This window comes from Gopherus flavomarginatus, chromosome 3 (genome assembly GCF_025201925.1).
Source record: "Gopherus flavomarginatus isolate rGopFla2 chromosome 3, rGopFla2.mat.asm, whole genome shotgun sequence".
NCBI classification, from domain to species: domain Eukaryota; kingdom Metazoa; phylum Chordata; order Testudines; family Testudinidae; genus Gopherus; species Gopherus flavomarginatus.
Window position 1 is genome coordinate 43,796,219 of NC_066619.1, and position 15,897 is coordinate 43,812,115.

At 42.2% G+C, this 15,897-nt stretch overlaps 1 protein-coding gene across 1 annotated transcript; it reads right to left on the minus strand.

The window, feature by feature from the left end:
* Window positions 1–4,032: 4,032 nt before the first annotated feature.
* CD180 (CD180 molecule) lies at window positions 4,033–14,668 on the minus strand. Its single transcript, XM_050946961.1, has 3 exons — window positions 14,409–14,668; window positions 9,427–9,593; window positions 4,033–8,645 (listed from the first exon to the last, which is right to left on the minus strand). Exons 1-3 carry the CDS (start codon window positions 14,496–14,498, stop codon window positions 6,914–6,916), a joined length of 1,989 nt encoding a protein of 662 aa, XP_050802918.1. The 5' UTR covers window positions 14,499–14,668; the 3' UTR covers window positions 4,033–6,913.
* Window positions 14,669–15,897: the final 1,229 nt, after the last annotated feature.

Sequence of the window (15,897 nt, forward strand, 5' to 3'; positions counted from 1 at the left end):
ATTGTGCATTTATTAGAGCATGAAACATAAGATACTTCTCTTCAATTTCAAGGCCCTTCTCAGTCTATCCCCACCATACCTTATCACTCATTCACTATCAAAATATTGATGCCAGCTTCCATTGCCCACTTGTTAAATTTTCAAGCAGGCACCTTCATGTTTCTCCCCTGCTGCACCCCCATGAACATCCACAGTGTTTTCTGATTATCCTCTTCCAGATCCCTCCTTAAAATTCATCTTTGCCATGATGACGTCAAAAAAATTTAATAACAATTAGGCTGCTGGTATGCTAAGACCACTGCCTGTCATGCTGGCCAGTATTGTTGTCATCTTCCTTGTACTCCCCTATTTGTAACGGTTAACTCGTGTCTTACATGGAGATTCTAAGGTCTTTGGGACAGGGACCATCATTGTGCTATGTGTTTATGCAGCGCCTAGCACAGTGGGGTCCTGGTCCATGAGTGGGGCTCCTAGGCACTATGGGAATACAAATAAATAATTGCAGAGCTCACTGTATTGAACCAATTCTCTTTTGGAAGATGTGCCTTGAATCAGCTAGTGAAAGTTCAGCAGTTTCTGGGTTTTATGTAGCTTGCTTTGCACTGTTCTCAAAGATATGCTGATATAGGCTTGACAAGCCAGTCAAATCATGCCACCTACTATTTGGCCACAGTTAAATATTCCAGCAAGAATGCCCTGCTGTAGGTGGCAGCCTCCCTTTTCGATTGCATCATGCATTCTTTCATTTTTCTAGCACTTCATTTCATTGTGTTTCCATTATTGTGAGTTAAAAGTACTCAGTTAAATGTTTGTTGTAATTAGCCACAAATATCTATCTCAGGCTAAGCCTAGTGGCGACCATAAAGTCTTACTCTTACTGTTCTAATAAACCAGCGCTTTACAATATTGGACCATTTTTGACATTATTTGACTAATTTTTGTCTGGTCAATTGAGAAGTTATTTTTCAAATAAGGTGGGTGAGGTAATATCTTTTACTGGACCAGTTTCTGTTGGTAAAGAGACAAGCTTTCAAATTTACACAGAGCAATTCCTCAGGTCTTGGTTCCAACTACACTGCAAATAATTTTTTGAGCACCACTCAAATGCTCAATCGTATGCTGATGAGTTTCTTTGCTTAAAGAGGGCTTTGCAAAGACATGGTTTGTTCCAACATGTTTTTCCTGTCTTAGATCACTCTACGTGCAAGCATCGTTTTGATGGAGGCTGCCTGTTCTGCTGTTTCTGTTTATTCAAATACCATATGCACTACAGGGCCAGTTCGCTGGGTCACAATAACACATTTTTACATCTGATAGCTTGCCTGTGACAGCAACAACTTGTAATATATGAAAACAATTCACATTCATGTGTGGACATGCTGTGTTATCATAACCAAGATATGTAGTGCTATACACAGCTGTGGAATTGACAGCAGACATGCAATTTTCAACGTGACTTTCTTGTTTAAAATAGGGATGCCATCAGATAACTTTTGACCTAAGTTATATAGGTTGGGGATTGTATAATATGTGAGGGAATTTGTAGATCAATCTGTGTGTATGAAGTGCAGACATTTTAAAGGGCTACAAGAATCTCCATTTTGTAGACTGACACTAACCAAGCTTGGTACCTGCTACAAAGGAGAAAGCAGAGAAAACATTGATAATATTTCTATCTTGTACATCTCACAAATTGAGTGGAAACTTTCTAACACAGTGGTGATCTTCAATGCATTAACTAACGTAGACTTTATAGGGGGAACTTTCAAGGAAAAGCCTCTGGGATAATAGCTGAAGTTGAACTGGAAGTCCCCTGTGTAAAGTGTTCAAAGAGCACTCAGCTCCCGTGCATCATTGAGTAAATGCAACATTCCGTTCATCACAACTGAGAGCCTTTCCTCCATACAGTGTGTATACATTTCTGTGGAAAGAGAACGACGCACAGCCTTAGAGGGGATTGGCTCTTTACATCAGGGTTGAATTGTTATGGAAGCACTGGTGCAAAAACTTGCATTCTTGCCACAAAGGACAGACTAATAGATACACCTAGTACTTGTCAGGCTTCGGCCCAAGCATAAATATTAACTCCTAACTATTGCTGTTTGGATTTAGTAACCTGTGATAAAGTAAAGCAGAAACTCCCTAATTCAATACAATTAAGTAATGCTAACTTTGCAGAGCTCGCTAGAAAAGGCCATACACCAGAAGTACAGACCCCAGCTCCACTACAAAATAGCCGTCAGCTCCATGAGCATTCAGGGTATCCGAATGCACGTGAACCTACTAGGCATCTCATCTCATTTTGCTTACAACCTTTAGTTTCCTTTTCCGTGCTTCTTCGAAGGGAAATAGTTGGCATTTACCAGCGCAGCTGAGACAAAGGCTGCCAACAACGCTCTGTCCCCACCCAGCAAGCATCTGGCCTAAGATGTGAACGTTCAAATACTAAGGTAGAAGAATACTGAAGTGGTGATATGGCTTTAGGGGTACGTTAGCCCAGCCACTCCCTATTTGCAATTTAAATTAATTATAAATCCTCCCAAGGCTTAGTCTGACCTCTCAACATCATGATGCATTTATATATTCATTTGCTAATTAAACTCTCACTATATGTTTTCAGAGATCAATGATCCATAACAGCCAACCCCACCAAAAGGCAATAATCATGTGAATAAGAATACAACCATCTTCCCTTTTTAAATCAAGAGAAATATAATCCTCTGCCATCATAAAATATTATCTGCCTTGTTAAACGAGAATTTCTGTAGCTGCATCCCTGTGAGGATTCTGCTTTCAGGCCCTTGGGCCGGTCTGGCATTTTAATGTTCTGTTTAGTTCAGTCTCTGTGGAGCATGTGATTGCACTTTCAGGCCTTGTTTTGAAGCCAGAGTAGTTCATGCTCCCTGTTAACGGGGTGGTGCTGACCAGCTAGGCCAGTTGCAAGGCATATTTATGTGACAACAGAGGAGTCCAAATTGCAAAATGGATCAAAGAGATGTTTAGCAAGAACCAAAGATTTTTTCAGAAAATAAGGGAGACCCAGAGTGTTTGCAGATTTTCCTGTCCAAGTCTGTCAGGAGCAGGGTGTGTTTGAACATAACGGCCATGCTGGGTCAGACCAATGGTCCAACTAGCCCAGTATCCTGTCTTCCAACAGTGCCAATGTCAAGTGCTTCAGAGAGAATGAACAGAACAGGCAGTCATCGAGTGAGCCATCCCCTGGATTTATATAGAAGCATTATGATATTTTCTGTCATATTATCCCTTTCCTAATGATTCCTAATATCCTATTAGCTTTTTTGACTGCTGCTTCACATTGAGTGGATATTTTCGCAGAACTATCCACAATGACTCCAAGATCACTTTCTTTAGTGGTAACAGTTAATTTGGTCCCCATCGTTTTATATGTATAGTTGGGATTCTGCTTTCTAATTTTCATTACTTTGCATTTATCAACACAGAATTTCATCTGCCATTTTGTTGCCCAGTCACCTAGTTTTGTGAGCTCCCTTTGTAACACTTCACAGTCAGCTTTGGATTTAACTACCTTGAGTAATTTTGTATTGTCTGCAAGTGTTGCCATCTCACTGTTTTACCCCTTTTTCCAGATCATTTATGAATATGTTGAATAGGACTGGGCCTAGCACAGACCCCTGGGCTACACCACTGTTTACTTCTCTCCGTTCTGAAAACCGGCCATTTATTCCTACCCGTTGTTTCCTGTCTTTTAACCAGCTCCTGATGCATGGGAGAACATTCCCTCTTATACCATGACTGCTTGCTTTGCTTAAGAGCCTTTGGTGAGAGACCTTGTCAAAGGCTTTCTGAAAGTCCAAGTACACTGTATCCACCGGGTCACCCTTGTCCACATGTTTGTTGACCCCTTAAATTCTAATAGATTGGTGAGGTGTAATTTCTCTTTACAAAAGCCATATTTACTCTTCCCCAACAAATCATGTTAATCTATATGTCTGATAATTCTGTTCTTTACTATAAGTTCAGCCAATTTGCCTGGTACTAAAGTTAGGCTTACCCATCTGTAATTGCTGGGATCACCTGTAGAGCCTTTTTAAAATATTGGCATCACGTTAGCTTTCCTCCAGTCATCTGGTTACAGAAGCTGATTTAAATGATAGATTACATACCACAGTTTGGGTCCATTCATGTCCCTCCCCTGTCCCCAAAAAATCCTTTTATTTATTAACCTTGCATGCATCTTTTTGCAATGGAGAAAGCACATTTTAAAGTTGGGTACACAATAGAATTTGTACAAAAAGTGGAAAATTTACTAATACATTTGAAAAATAGATACAATGCCTACTATATTTGGAGGATATTTTAATATATCAAGAGTTGCAAATACACATTCATGATCCTGGACTGAATATCATCTTGTATTCTCTAAGGTCTTCCTTTCTTGTGTGCTAGTTGGCCATTCTTTCAATGGCCATATCTACACTTGAGTTGGAAGTGTAAATTTCAGCTTGGTAGATGTACATGCATCAGCTTTGATCAAGCTAGAGCACTAAAAATAGCAGAGTAGCCTCAATGGTGCAGGAAGCGGGAGGGGCTAGAGGCTCTGAATACAATCCTGCTCTGGACCCTGGGTACTTGAGCAACTATCCCATCCCACTACCCATGCCACTACAATAGTGCATTGCAGAGCATTGAAACCAAAACTGAGAAGGAAAACTGGCTTTCATGGTATGTGGGTGCTTTCCCCACCTCTTCTACTGACACATTATGTGGCCTGAGGCCAGTTACTTAACCTCTCTGTCTCTGTTCATGCATCCGTCAAGGGGAGGTGTGACTGACCTATCTTTGCAAAGTGCTCTGAGTTCCTTCGACAAAAGGACACCTCTAACCCGATATAACGCCACCCGCGATAACACGAATTCAGATATAATGTGGTAAAGCAGTGCTCCGAGGGAGTGGGCGGGGCTGCGTACTCCGGTGGATCAAATCAAGCTCAATATAATGTGGTTTCACCTATAATACGGTAAGATTTTTGGCTCCCGAGGACAGTGTTATATTGAGGTGGAGGTGTATGTAAGTGCGATATATAACTGTGATATCTGTGACCATTCAGCTGGGGAGGGATCCTGGAGAGCAAGGAGAATTTCTGGCTGCTTGAATGGCAAGGTGAAGTTTGGATGGAAATGGTCCCCACACAGGAATCTCCCTCCCTCTTCACTTGATCTGACCTCTTGACATGACCCATCTTTTTGCTGCATGTTCCTGACCCCTCCCTCAGTCCATGAACCAGTAGATGAGAGGCAGGTTGAATTGGGAGAACCTGCAATATGCCAGAAGCAGGAAAGTTGTGGGCGGGTGAGCCACAAGGAAACATGTTTAGCTGTCCCTGGTCCCCCTCAGAGGGAGAGGGAAGAGTGCTGCTTGCCTGGGGAGTGGAAGCAGGAGCCGGGAGTTGGGATGGGGCTTCTTCTGGGCTGGGAAATTAACCTGTGAGTGATTGAGTCCTCTCTAGTCCCTCAGTAAAAGGCATTACAGACAAGGATCCACAGGACTTCTCTGCTCTGAGGAGAGTGACTCATTTGAACAGTAATGACCTCCAGCTTTGGGCATTTCCTGGCAGTTAGAGGAATTGAAAACAGCTGGCCATCAACTTTCAGGAAATGCCTGGCTTGGCTGTCATTATTACTGCATTTCACAAATCACAGCTGCATTGTTGGCTCAGTTATTTGCCCCCGTACAAGCCCAGCTGTGAAGGTGCATTGTCAATGTCACAACTGCTGTTACAAATGCTCCACAATTAGTATATGGAGAAAATAAACAATATTTACTCATTAAATCATCACATGTTCAATACTGCAAAATGCATAAGGGTCCTGTGAGACACACACACTGGCCCCCTCTCTCATGTTCTTGCAGCCTCTCTGTCTGCTCTATTCCTCCTGCTTTTCCAGGCCCCGCAGAGAGGAGGAACTGGCTGCAGCAAGGTCAGTGCTACAGCAGAGGGGTTGAGCTGCGGCTGGGGATACCAGGAACTACTGGGGGGAAATGGTGGGGGGAGAGGTGGAAAGGGAGTGACAGGAGCTATTGAGGAAAAGGTGAGGGGCTACTGGTGGGAAAGGAAGTGGATAGGAACCAAGGGAGAAGAAGGGGTTAATATGGAAGAGATATGGATGACAGGCTAGTAGACAAGACATGAACTATTGTACCTAGATATTCCCTGATAAGAGGTTCCCTTCTGGCCAGTGACTGCAAAATTCCACAGATTGCCTTGATTTCCCCCTAGTTTCCCCCCACAAGCTGCTCCTGGTTTCCCACAAACCCTTGCCCCCCACTTTTGAGGGCAAGAAATAAGGTCCTGCATCTCACCTACACCCAGTGATTCAATGAACAATGACCAGGAAAGAGGCCAGTCTAATTTTCTTTTAGAGCAACCATGTGTGCAGGGCCAGCTGTGCTGTTGCCTCAGCCATTCAGATAGCACTGGCATCTAAATTCTGACTTCAGAGCAGCTCATTCATTTGGGGGAATCAGTCTTCCCACTTCATTTCTCCCCCGTTTCCTCCTAGCTCACTCAGCTCCCTGAGGCCCCAGTGCTAGCTTGTATTTGAGGACTAGTGGCAGACTTCAGTGGGACTAATTATTATTATTATTTGTATTACCAGAGAGCCTAGGAGCCCTTGTCATAGATCAGGACCCTACTGTGTTACTTGTGTGGCTAAAGTTCTTCATAGGATCTGGCCAGGGTTTGTTTTTTCAAAGTAATTTTTCCTAAATCAGTTGCTAAGAATGAGAATGGGGTGTGCAATACTAAGGTTAAAAGGAGTATTGCCCAGGAACAAAGCAACAAGTAGGAGCAATTACCTTTTCTTCAGAGTCTGTCTAGTAACTGTCCTTTCTTCCTTTATTTAAAAATGACTGTTATGGAGCCACCTTTCACTTAGAGTTGTTGGTAATTTCTCTTTAAAAAGCGTATGACCCAAACCAAGATAACAGCAACAAGCAATATCAAACCCAGCACAGTGCAAACAATTCCTGCAACACTGATCCCACAGGAGAGTGTTACAGTGGACAGCTTAGCACCTGCTAGAGCTTTGGGCTCACAACACACTGTCCCTTCAGGGTCTTCAATTTTATCCATATTCTGCTTGTACCAAGTGATTAAACCAATATTAGAGCAGGTGCATTCCAGTGGATTGTAACTTAAATTGATTATAGTCTTGCCGGATAAGTTAGTTAACATGTCACGTGGTATAATATGGATCCTATTATTGGCAAAATTGAGGTAGATGCTCTTGAGATTGGAAAAGGCATCTGTGCTGAATGCAATAAGCTTGTTGTGGCTCAGGTCAACATGCTTTAGCTTCTTGAGGGTGTGAAATGCTTGGTTCTGTATAGCTGTCAGATCACAGAATGATAAAATTAACACCTCTAAACTGGGTAGCTGGTGAAAGAGATTTTCATTCGGAATGGTCCCTGACTGAAACTTATTCCCTCTAAGGTTCAACAGGAGAAGGTTTTGCAGCCCCTGTAAAAGGTGCTGAATGTTGGTATCGATATAGGAGTAAGAAAGGTTCAGGACATGCAAGAGATGCAGATTGCGGAAAGGACCCTGGGAAGCATTGATGTGAAGACGTGTAAAAGCTAAATCCAGGAGCTCCAGGTTAGCACCTTCCTTAAAGGCCAAATCTTGGAGCTGAAGCTGCTTGTTGTAGCTCAGATTCAGGTGCTGTAATCCACTCAGGCCTTTTAGCTGGTTGCTGCAGCAGTCTAAATTTTCTATGCAACTGTGGCTTAAATCCAAGTGTTGAAGCTTTGACAGTGTTTCTAAACAGCCAGAACCTAAATCCAGATTCTCAGCATTTTCTCTGATATAGAGGTGGGTGAGGGAGGGGAAGGCGGTGGAGCTAATGTTGCAAATGTGCTTAAAGGCGTTCCTATTGAGAATTAATTCTTCCAACATGTTCATGCCACTGATGTCAGGAGGCAACATGCTGATGTAGGTGTGAGTCAGATCCAGCCTTTGGAGTTTGTTCAAACACTGAAATGTGGCAGCAGTCAAATGAAGGAAATGCCGCTTTTGCAGACTGATATCCACCACAGAGATATTGCACAGGTTCAGTAGCATAGTAGAGTTTATGGGAATCCCATCTTCTGCATCCTCAAATGTCCCCAACCAAAGAGTATGGGTTCTGGTATCCTGCATCCCTGCTAAAACCACAGAAATGTCAACGCAACCTCCAAAATCCAAGCTGTAAAATAAGTTGTACTGGAACGCCCCAGCTTCAATGTGCATAATATCATTGCCCTTCAAGATCAGAGTTAAATTCTTTGTCTGCAGCAGAATATCTATGTCTTTTGCTGCTATTCTTTGTATGTTGTTCATTTGAAAATCAAGGTATTTGAGGTTTCTGGTGGGAAAGCTTGGAGGGAGCTGCAGTGAGGAAATGTGATTGCTGCCCAAGTCAAAAGTCTCTAAATTATCCAGATTCTGCATTGGAATAAATGCTAAGTTGGTTAGACCTGTCTGAGTTAAGACAAGATGCTTCAGAGACTGCGGGCCAACAAATGCTGTGTCAGCCAGAAACATGAGTAGATTTCCAGTCAAGACAATAATATTCAGATGAGCATTGCTTTGAAAGGCACCTTCGTACACCCAGTTAATTTGACACCTTGAAAAGAACAGAATAATCCAATGACATTACTAATAAATCAATCTGATAAAATTTTCCCACTATTACATGGTCATTTAAAAACAACAGTCAAAATGCAATCTCACATACAAAGAAAGCCCAATGAACTATGGTCTTCTTTGACTTAAAAGCTATTATTCTTTGCTGGCAGCATATAGCTGATATTCAGAAGCCCCTGTGTTTTAAACTCAGATAAGAAGAGGCCATAATGGGAAGTGAAAACTGTCTAGGGCTGATTGGGTGTAGAGGTCCTGACTGTGACATTGTTTATGAAAGTCACACAGAGACCTGCTAAGTAAGGGGAGTTTCCCATTGCCTTCCCTAATCAACACAATCAAAATCTTATCCCTATAATAAGGGCACTTCTTACAAGGCTAGAATCTCCTTCTCCCCACATTTCATGGAAAAGCAGGTGAGATGTTTCCTACAGCAAATGTGTTGGTGCTAACATAAATAATAGGATGTGAAGGTTTCACCCATTCCTGCAAATGGTCCAATAACTCCAGGTCTTAACAGGAGAGAGCCCAGAAAAAAGCCATTTCCAAATAACTAGGCATTCTTAACTGGCAAGACAACGCAACAGTTGTCTGCAAGGGTCTCTGAAGGTTCTACTGTGAAGATGGTTGCCATGGTATACTATGGAAGCCTTCAGTTCTTTATTAGTATTGCAAAAGGTTGAAATAAGGGCATCTAAGCAATGGCAGATTCAAAATAAGTTATGACTTGTGTGATCAGTGGAAGTGACAAAGATTTCCAATACCTTGTTAAGTCCAAGTATACCAGATTCTTTAGCTTGCTGAAGGTTGAATTGTGAAGGGAAGAAAGCAAATTAAAGCTGAAGTCAAGGATTTCTGTTGTGGTTGGAAGTCTTTCAGGAATCTCTCTCAGTCCTAAATCTTCACAGCTATAGCTTTTGTTGGCTATAATCTATGGAAATTAAATATACAGATACAGGCATACTGTGAATGTAAACATGAAGCTCTGACATGCACATTCTACCAAGCAGCGGCCTTAGAAATAAATCATTTAAAAACATGTCAAAACATATCTTATAGCACTTACAATACCTGATCACATCCCACTGTATTCCAAAACCTTGAATTAGAACAATGCAAAAACCTAATGTAGAATTGTATTTAAAAACAAACAACCCCCCATCACTTAAAGATTAAACTTCTGGATAGCAGTGAAGTGAGTGGAGAAAGAGCTATTAATCCACAGAAACCCAGATGCCTGATGGTGAGGAAACTAAGTTCAATTAAAAAACCCTAAGCTGCTGGATTCTGCAAGGACGGAGGTGGGAGTGGGGCGGATCAGCAGCAGGAAAGCAGAACAGGAGCCTATCACAACATAGGAGAGTGTTTTTTGAAATCTTAATATTAACCTAAAATATGCAATCCTGGGACTTCATGGAATGCGGTTTTTAAAGCACAGGCTTTGATCTTTATGCTAATATTGCGTGCACATCCTTCTGTGTTTCATTAACCAAGGACAGTATGAATTATTAATCCCCAGTAAATAAGCCGTGGGTCTTGTAACAAGACGTGCTGCAAAATAAGTCCTAGGGAGTTATGAAGATCTCGCAAAGAGAGCTTGGCTCAGAGTGCGAAAACACTGGTTATAACAGAAAATGTCTGCTCAGATAAAAAGGAGCTGAGCTGTGTTTATACTCACAGCAAAGGATTGCTCTGCACATTCAGCTGAAACTGGACAAAAATTAGTATCTGAGAAACTGAGACTTTTAAATTCTTTTTAAAGACTTTTCAGTCTAAGGGGAAATGGAATAACCTGTCTCTTATGAAAAGATATTCACCTCTCCAAAGTTAAAACAGGGGGATTGATTATAATATACCAGATCTGCCTCTGACTTCATAGGAGACTATATTGTCAATCAAAACACAAGGGTGTTATGCACTCTCACGCACAGTCCTCACACAGTCCTGTGTGAAAAAGAGATGCATGAAAAGTCCAACTTTATTTCAGACTTCAAACCCATGATCACCACCTAAGCAAACAGGCTGACATTCACAAGTGCAGTGGAATCAATGCCTAAGGATGGCTGCCAATCAGAAACAATGGAATAATAATATTTGGAGATATACCTATCTCATAGAGCTGGAAGGGACTCTGAAAGGCCATAGAGTCCAGCCCCCTGCCTTCACTAGCAAGACCAAATACAGATTTTGCCCCAGATCCCTATGTGGCTCCCTCAAGGATTGAACTCACAACCCTGGGTTTAGCAGGCCAATGCTCAAAATATTGAGCTATCACTGCCCCCCAAGAGCACAGGGAAGAGGCAGCCACTCACCAGAGGACTTCAAGCCTTCCTTTAAGTAAAACAGGGCCTTGATTCTTAAAGGAATCTTCAGAAAAATACTAGGTTGTCTCCTCAAAGACTCTTATTTACTGCTGAAATTAGCTCCAAGGAGAGAAGAAATCCTTTGAAGATTTCCCAGTCTACTCTACAGATTCTCAGATGGTGAGATTAAATATAACTGGCGTTGTCTAAAGTCTTAAACAGAATAACTCTCAACATGCTACAGAAAACACAGCTAAGCTTTGAAGGAGGAATATAGCTGTACAAGTGCTGGTCCAAAACAGAAAGAAAAAGTTGTGAACACTTTAACTTTTTCCCAGTTTTTCATTGAAATTTTGGGTATAAAAATATTTGAACCAACCCTATTCTGTTCTTTAATAGAGAATTTCTATTACTAGACAGTAATATACTCATTGGAAACTAGTGCTAATGTAACAACCCCAGACTCCAAGAGAAGCCAACCAGACTTAAGAGCAGGTATCAGTCTATTAGTAGCTGATAATCTACACACTTCCATTTATAAACCATTACTGTTTTTTGATCATCCCATAAATGGGTGATGCAAGGAGTGTGTGAACTTCACCTTGCATTAGTGAATAATGTTAATGGTGTCCTCTAATAAACTATGGACTATTGTATTGCTATGCAGCGGCGCTGAGAATTTCACCATTTTGCCAAATGGACAACTAAACTAACACTTTTTTTCATTACATTTGATTATGAAACTGGGAGCAACAGAGGTGGCTGGGTGATCACTCAGGGCATCAATGTTCAGTGTGCCAAAAATCCCCATTTTTTGGGCAGTTGGGGTTTTTTGGGTGTGTGTGTGTGTGTGTGTTTTTTGCTTGTGCCTTTTATGTAGCTGCATCGGGAGTGGCATACACATTTTCTGCCATGGGTGACAAAACATCTGGGCCAGCTCAAATGGACAAGTCTCTAAGAGGTGCAGCACAGAACTCAAAACTGAGGAGAAACTAAGGCTATGTCTACACTACAGTTTGGATCGGCGTTCTGAGATCAATCCACCGGCGGTCGATTTATCAGATCTAGTGAAGACCTGCCAAATCAACAGTCAATCGCTCTCAGTCAACCCCTGTACTCTACCTGCAACGAGAAGAGTAAGGTAAGTCTATAGGAGAGTTTCTCCTCAGCGGTAACTCAGCCCAAGGTATGTCGACTACAGCTACGTTATACACAATATGGCAGCCTCATGGGACTAGGGGACCTTGCCTGCTTTTCTGGGCCCATATGGCCCCAGCGACTCTGGACAACTGAAGGGCCTTGGACCCCAGCCTAAACAATGTCCTGGAGCAGTGAGGAAACTGAGGCAGGGACAGGGGTCCTGCGACAATTTTTAGAGTGGTGGTGCTGATGATGAAAACCATATAATTGATGTTTGTTATTACTCCTTCAAGCGAGGGGGTGTGGCTGCACCCCCATCACTCCTAGTTCCAGCCCCACTGGACAGGGACATGCATTCAGTGCTTATTGTTTTGTATGATCTGTACTCTCCTGTGCATTACATAAGTGTAAAAGGGCATAAAGGTAGAATCATAGAATATCAGGGTTGGAAAGGGACCTCAGGAGGTCATCTAGTCCAACTCCCTGCTCAAAGCAGGACCAATTCCCAACTAAATCATACCAGCCAGGGATTTGTCAAGCCTGACCTTAAAAAACTCTGAACAAAGTGTGTCTCTGTAACCACTACACAACTACTGCGTGCCCCTGAGAGCGGTAAGCTGTGGATCCGAAGCTATGCATCTTCGGGGGTGGAGTTCTGGGAGAAGGGTGTGTTTGAATAACTGGGGTATCTTAGGAGTCTGGTCCTGGGGGTGTCTAGGGCAGGTGGGCTGAGGAGCCCCATTTCTGAGAGAGGATAATAGCCTGAGCTTTGGTAGGCTACAGCACTGGTTCCTCCCTTGGCTTCTCTGCCACATTTCCTAGGCATTAAAAGCTTAACACCCCAGGAGATCCAGTGCAGAAAGGCTTGTATTCCCCCCAGAGCAATCCTAGTGGGTGGCTGACAGGCCATGCTCACTAGGATCTGTGACAGAAAGCTATTGATGCAAACTGACTTGTAACAAAATAATTCCGTTTCTTTACAAGTAGAGGGTCCAATTATTCCTAGGTCACTCAAAATTTTCATTACTCTGTAGGAATTTTGCAGGTAATAAATAAGGACGGTAGAAGCACAAACAGGAGTTATGAATAATGGGAGAAATAAAGAAGTACATAAAATAACCGTAGAGTGACAGCAAATGCGTAGCTCCCATGTGCTCTATCCTCAAATTAAATAAGAAGAGAAGTTCTAATTTAGAAGTTCCTAAATGATCCCTTAAGGGAAATGTCAAATACAGACCTAAGAAAAACCAATACATTCCAGACTGATGAGAGAAAAACACTGCTTTTATGCACTTTATAATTAACCTGTAGACCTCGCTGCCATAGCTTGTTATTGGGGCAAATGGCTGAGTAAGATTTAAGAAAGAAATGAAAGGTTTAGCTGCTGATGTAACTGAGAAGCGTGCCTGCATTATGTCATTCAAATAAAATTACAAGAGCGATCAGCCCTCACGCTTCAGGGCAGAAACTGGTCTCCAGATGAAGCAGAGGAGGAAATTCCCCTCACGGTACAGTTTTGCACAATTAGGAGGATTATGGGAGTTGTACAACTTCAATAAAGCAAAGAATCTATTATAGGCCTCTGAGGCACATAATATATGAGGGCAAATCCTATGAGTCTCTTCCCTCTGCCCCCTCCCAACCCGTCTGCCTCCCCCCTCCCCGCTGCAACCAAAAGAACCCTGAAAAACATCTTGCCTTCATTTTTCCTCTCCACCCCCTTCCCCTGTCCTTTTAATTTAAAACGAACCAAACCAGACAAAAAGAACTGAGGAGTGCCTGGTATTTCCTTTTATTATTGTTTTGGTTTGGAATCATATATCTGCTCAGCCTCAACTGCCCACTACATGAAAGAGAATCATCATCTTGCCTATTTGTACTAGTGTATACAAATTCTTGGACCCAAATGGTAAGAAAGAAACCCCTTAAAACCTGTTCTCTTTTCAGCTCTGATGTCTTGCTGTAGTCATGCATGTGAGATTTCAATATGCCTGCAGCATTATGAAATGTATAAAACACTGTCAGTTTCTGGCAGATACAGAAGAATCCCATATAAAACGGTCATATTAGTGCCTGAGCAGTATCATGGAGTGTGTCTGAAAAGACCTGCCTTACTTTCCCAGTCTGAGGCTTCCGGGCACACCCCACCCAACCCCCCACAACAGCCAAAAAAAAAAAAAATCTCCCTGCACTTCAAATTGATCAGATGTTAGCACGCAAATAATCACCAAAGCTTCATTATTGATTTTCTACATATATATATAAGATCCTTGCCTCAAGAGAAAGAAATAACTATCACTCACCTCAGTGCACATCGTATCTACAGGCTCAGATTCTTCGCAGCTAACACAGAAAAGCCCCATCAAAATCAACCAATATATCTTGCAAGCCATTAAGGCATTAGATGGCTTCTAAACTCAGATGATCTTGTGGTATCTTCTCTTAATGGAAGCAAAACAGGACAGCAAAACCAAAATAAACTGAAACAGCCTGCTAGAAATTTAATTAAATGGCAAAGGCAGAAAAAGAAAGAAAAAAGTTTGATAAACCTCTCAGGCTTAGCATGGTGAAATCACAATCACAGCTTGAAAGGGGAAGTTCCCTGTTTTAAATATAGTCATTCAAATGACTGATACAGCAGTGATGGCTTGTGGGCCCAGAGCTTATCTAGAAAATGAAAATGGAGGGGTCCAGTCAGGACAAACCTATGACTGATACTGATCTTGTTTATATGGGTATAAATAATAACAATTAGCTCTTACAGAGTACTTTGCATCAGCAGCGCTCAAAACATTTTACAAAGGTCAGTATCTTTATTCCCATTTTACAAAGGAGAAAACTGAGGCACAGAGTGTGAGTGACTGCCTGTGGATGCACAACAGGCCAGAGGCACTGTCAGAACCCAAATCTTCCATGTCCTTGTCCAGTGTGCTATCCACAAGACCATTCTATAAATCAGGAATAGCTACACTGAAGTCAGTGGTGTTACACCAAAGTAAAGGAGGCATCAGAGCAGAAATAATATCCTAGAAAAAGGAATCAGGAGGTTTAGGATTGTGTTTTTCACCAATAAATAATTTCACATGAGTGAGGTTCTTTTATTTTAACCTTCCAGAGATCTTGTGTGTCTTCCATATCTGATAAAGGGCACTGTATCAGTTATGAGGGTCAGGGAAGTCTATGAAAGGATGAAATTGTTTGGTATTTGAATTTCTGCCAACCCCCTCATCCCCCTCACACTTTCTGCAAGAACCCCTACCCAGATTTTCAAATCTGCTCTAGTATGGACTAAAATATTGAAACCTGGGTGCCTAAAATTAGACTTCTAAATCACTATTTAAACTCTTCACTATGAGAGGCCTGATTTACAGAAGTGCTGAGCACAGCCACATACTCAGCGCTGAAATCAATGGGGAGCTGCAGGTGCGCAGCGCCTTTGAAATTCAGATCATTGTTATTTAAATTCCTTACAGTGGAGTTAGAGACTGAAAAGATTTTAATGAACAGCTGGAGTGGGCCTATTGCTTACACCTGGAGAGGGCATGCTCAGGAGGGGAGGAGCAGAACTTACCAGGGAGATGCTAAGGCAGATGGGGAACCAACCCTTGAGAGAGGTAGCTTTGGAGTCTCTGGTCTCCCTAGGAAAGGAACCATGGAGGAGCTGGGGGAGGTGACTTATATCCTGGGACTGGCCCTGATGTAAATTGTAACAGGGGCAAAGGACACTCCTGAAGCAGGTCAGAGAGAAGACCAACACCACAGCCAGACAGCCCAGGGATAGACCAGGGACAA

Excerpts from the sequence above, each read along its gene's own strand:
- CD180 (XM_050946961.1), bottom strand. The coding sequence starts at position 14,498 with ATGGCTTGCAAGATATATTGGTTGATTTTGATGGGGCTTTTCTGTGTT. Across the intron at positions 9,594-14,408 it reads TAGATACGATGTGCACTGAG|ATTATAGCCAACAAAAGCTA; the intron begins GTGAGTGATAGT and ends TAATTTCCATAG. Across the intron at positions 8,646-9,426 it reads GTATACTTGGACTTAACAAG|GTGTCAAATTAACTGGGTGT; the intron begins GTATTGGAAATC and ends GTTCTTTTCAAG.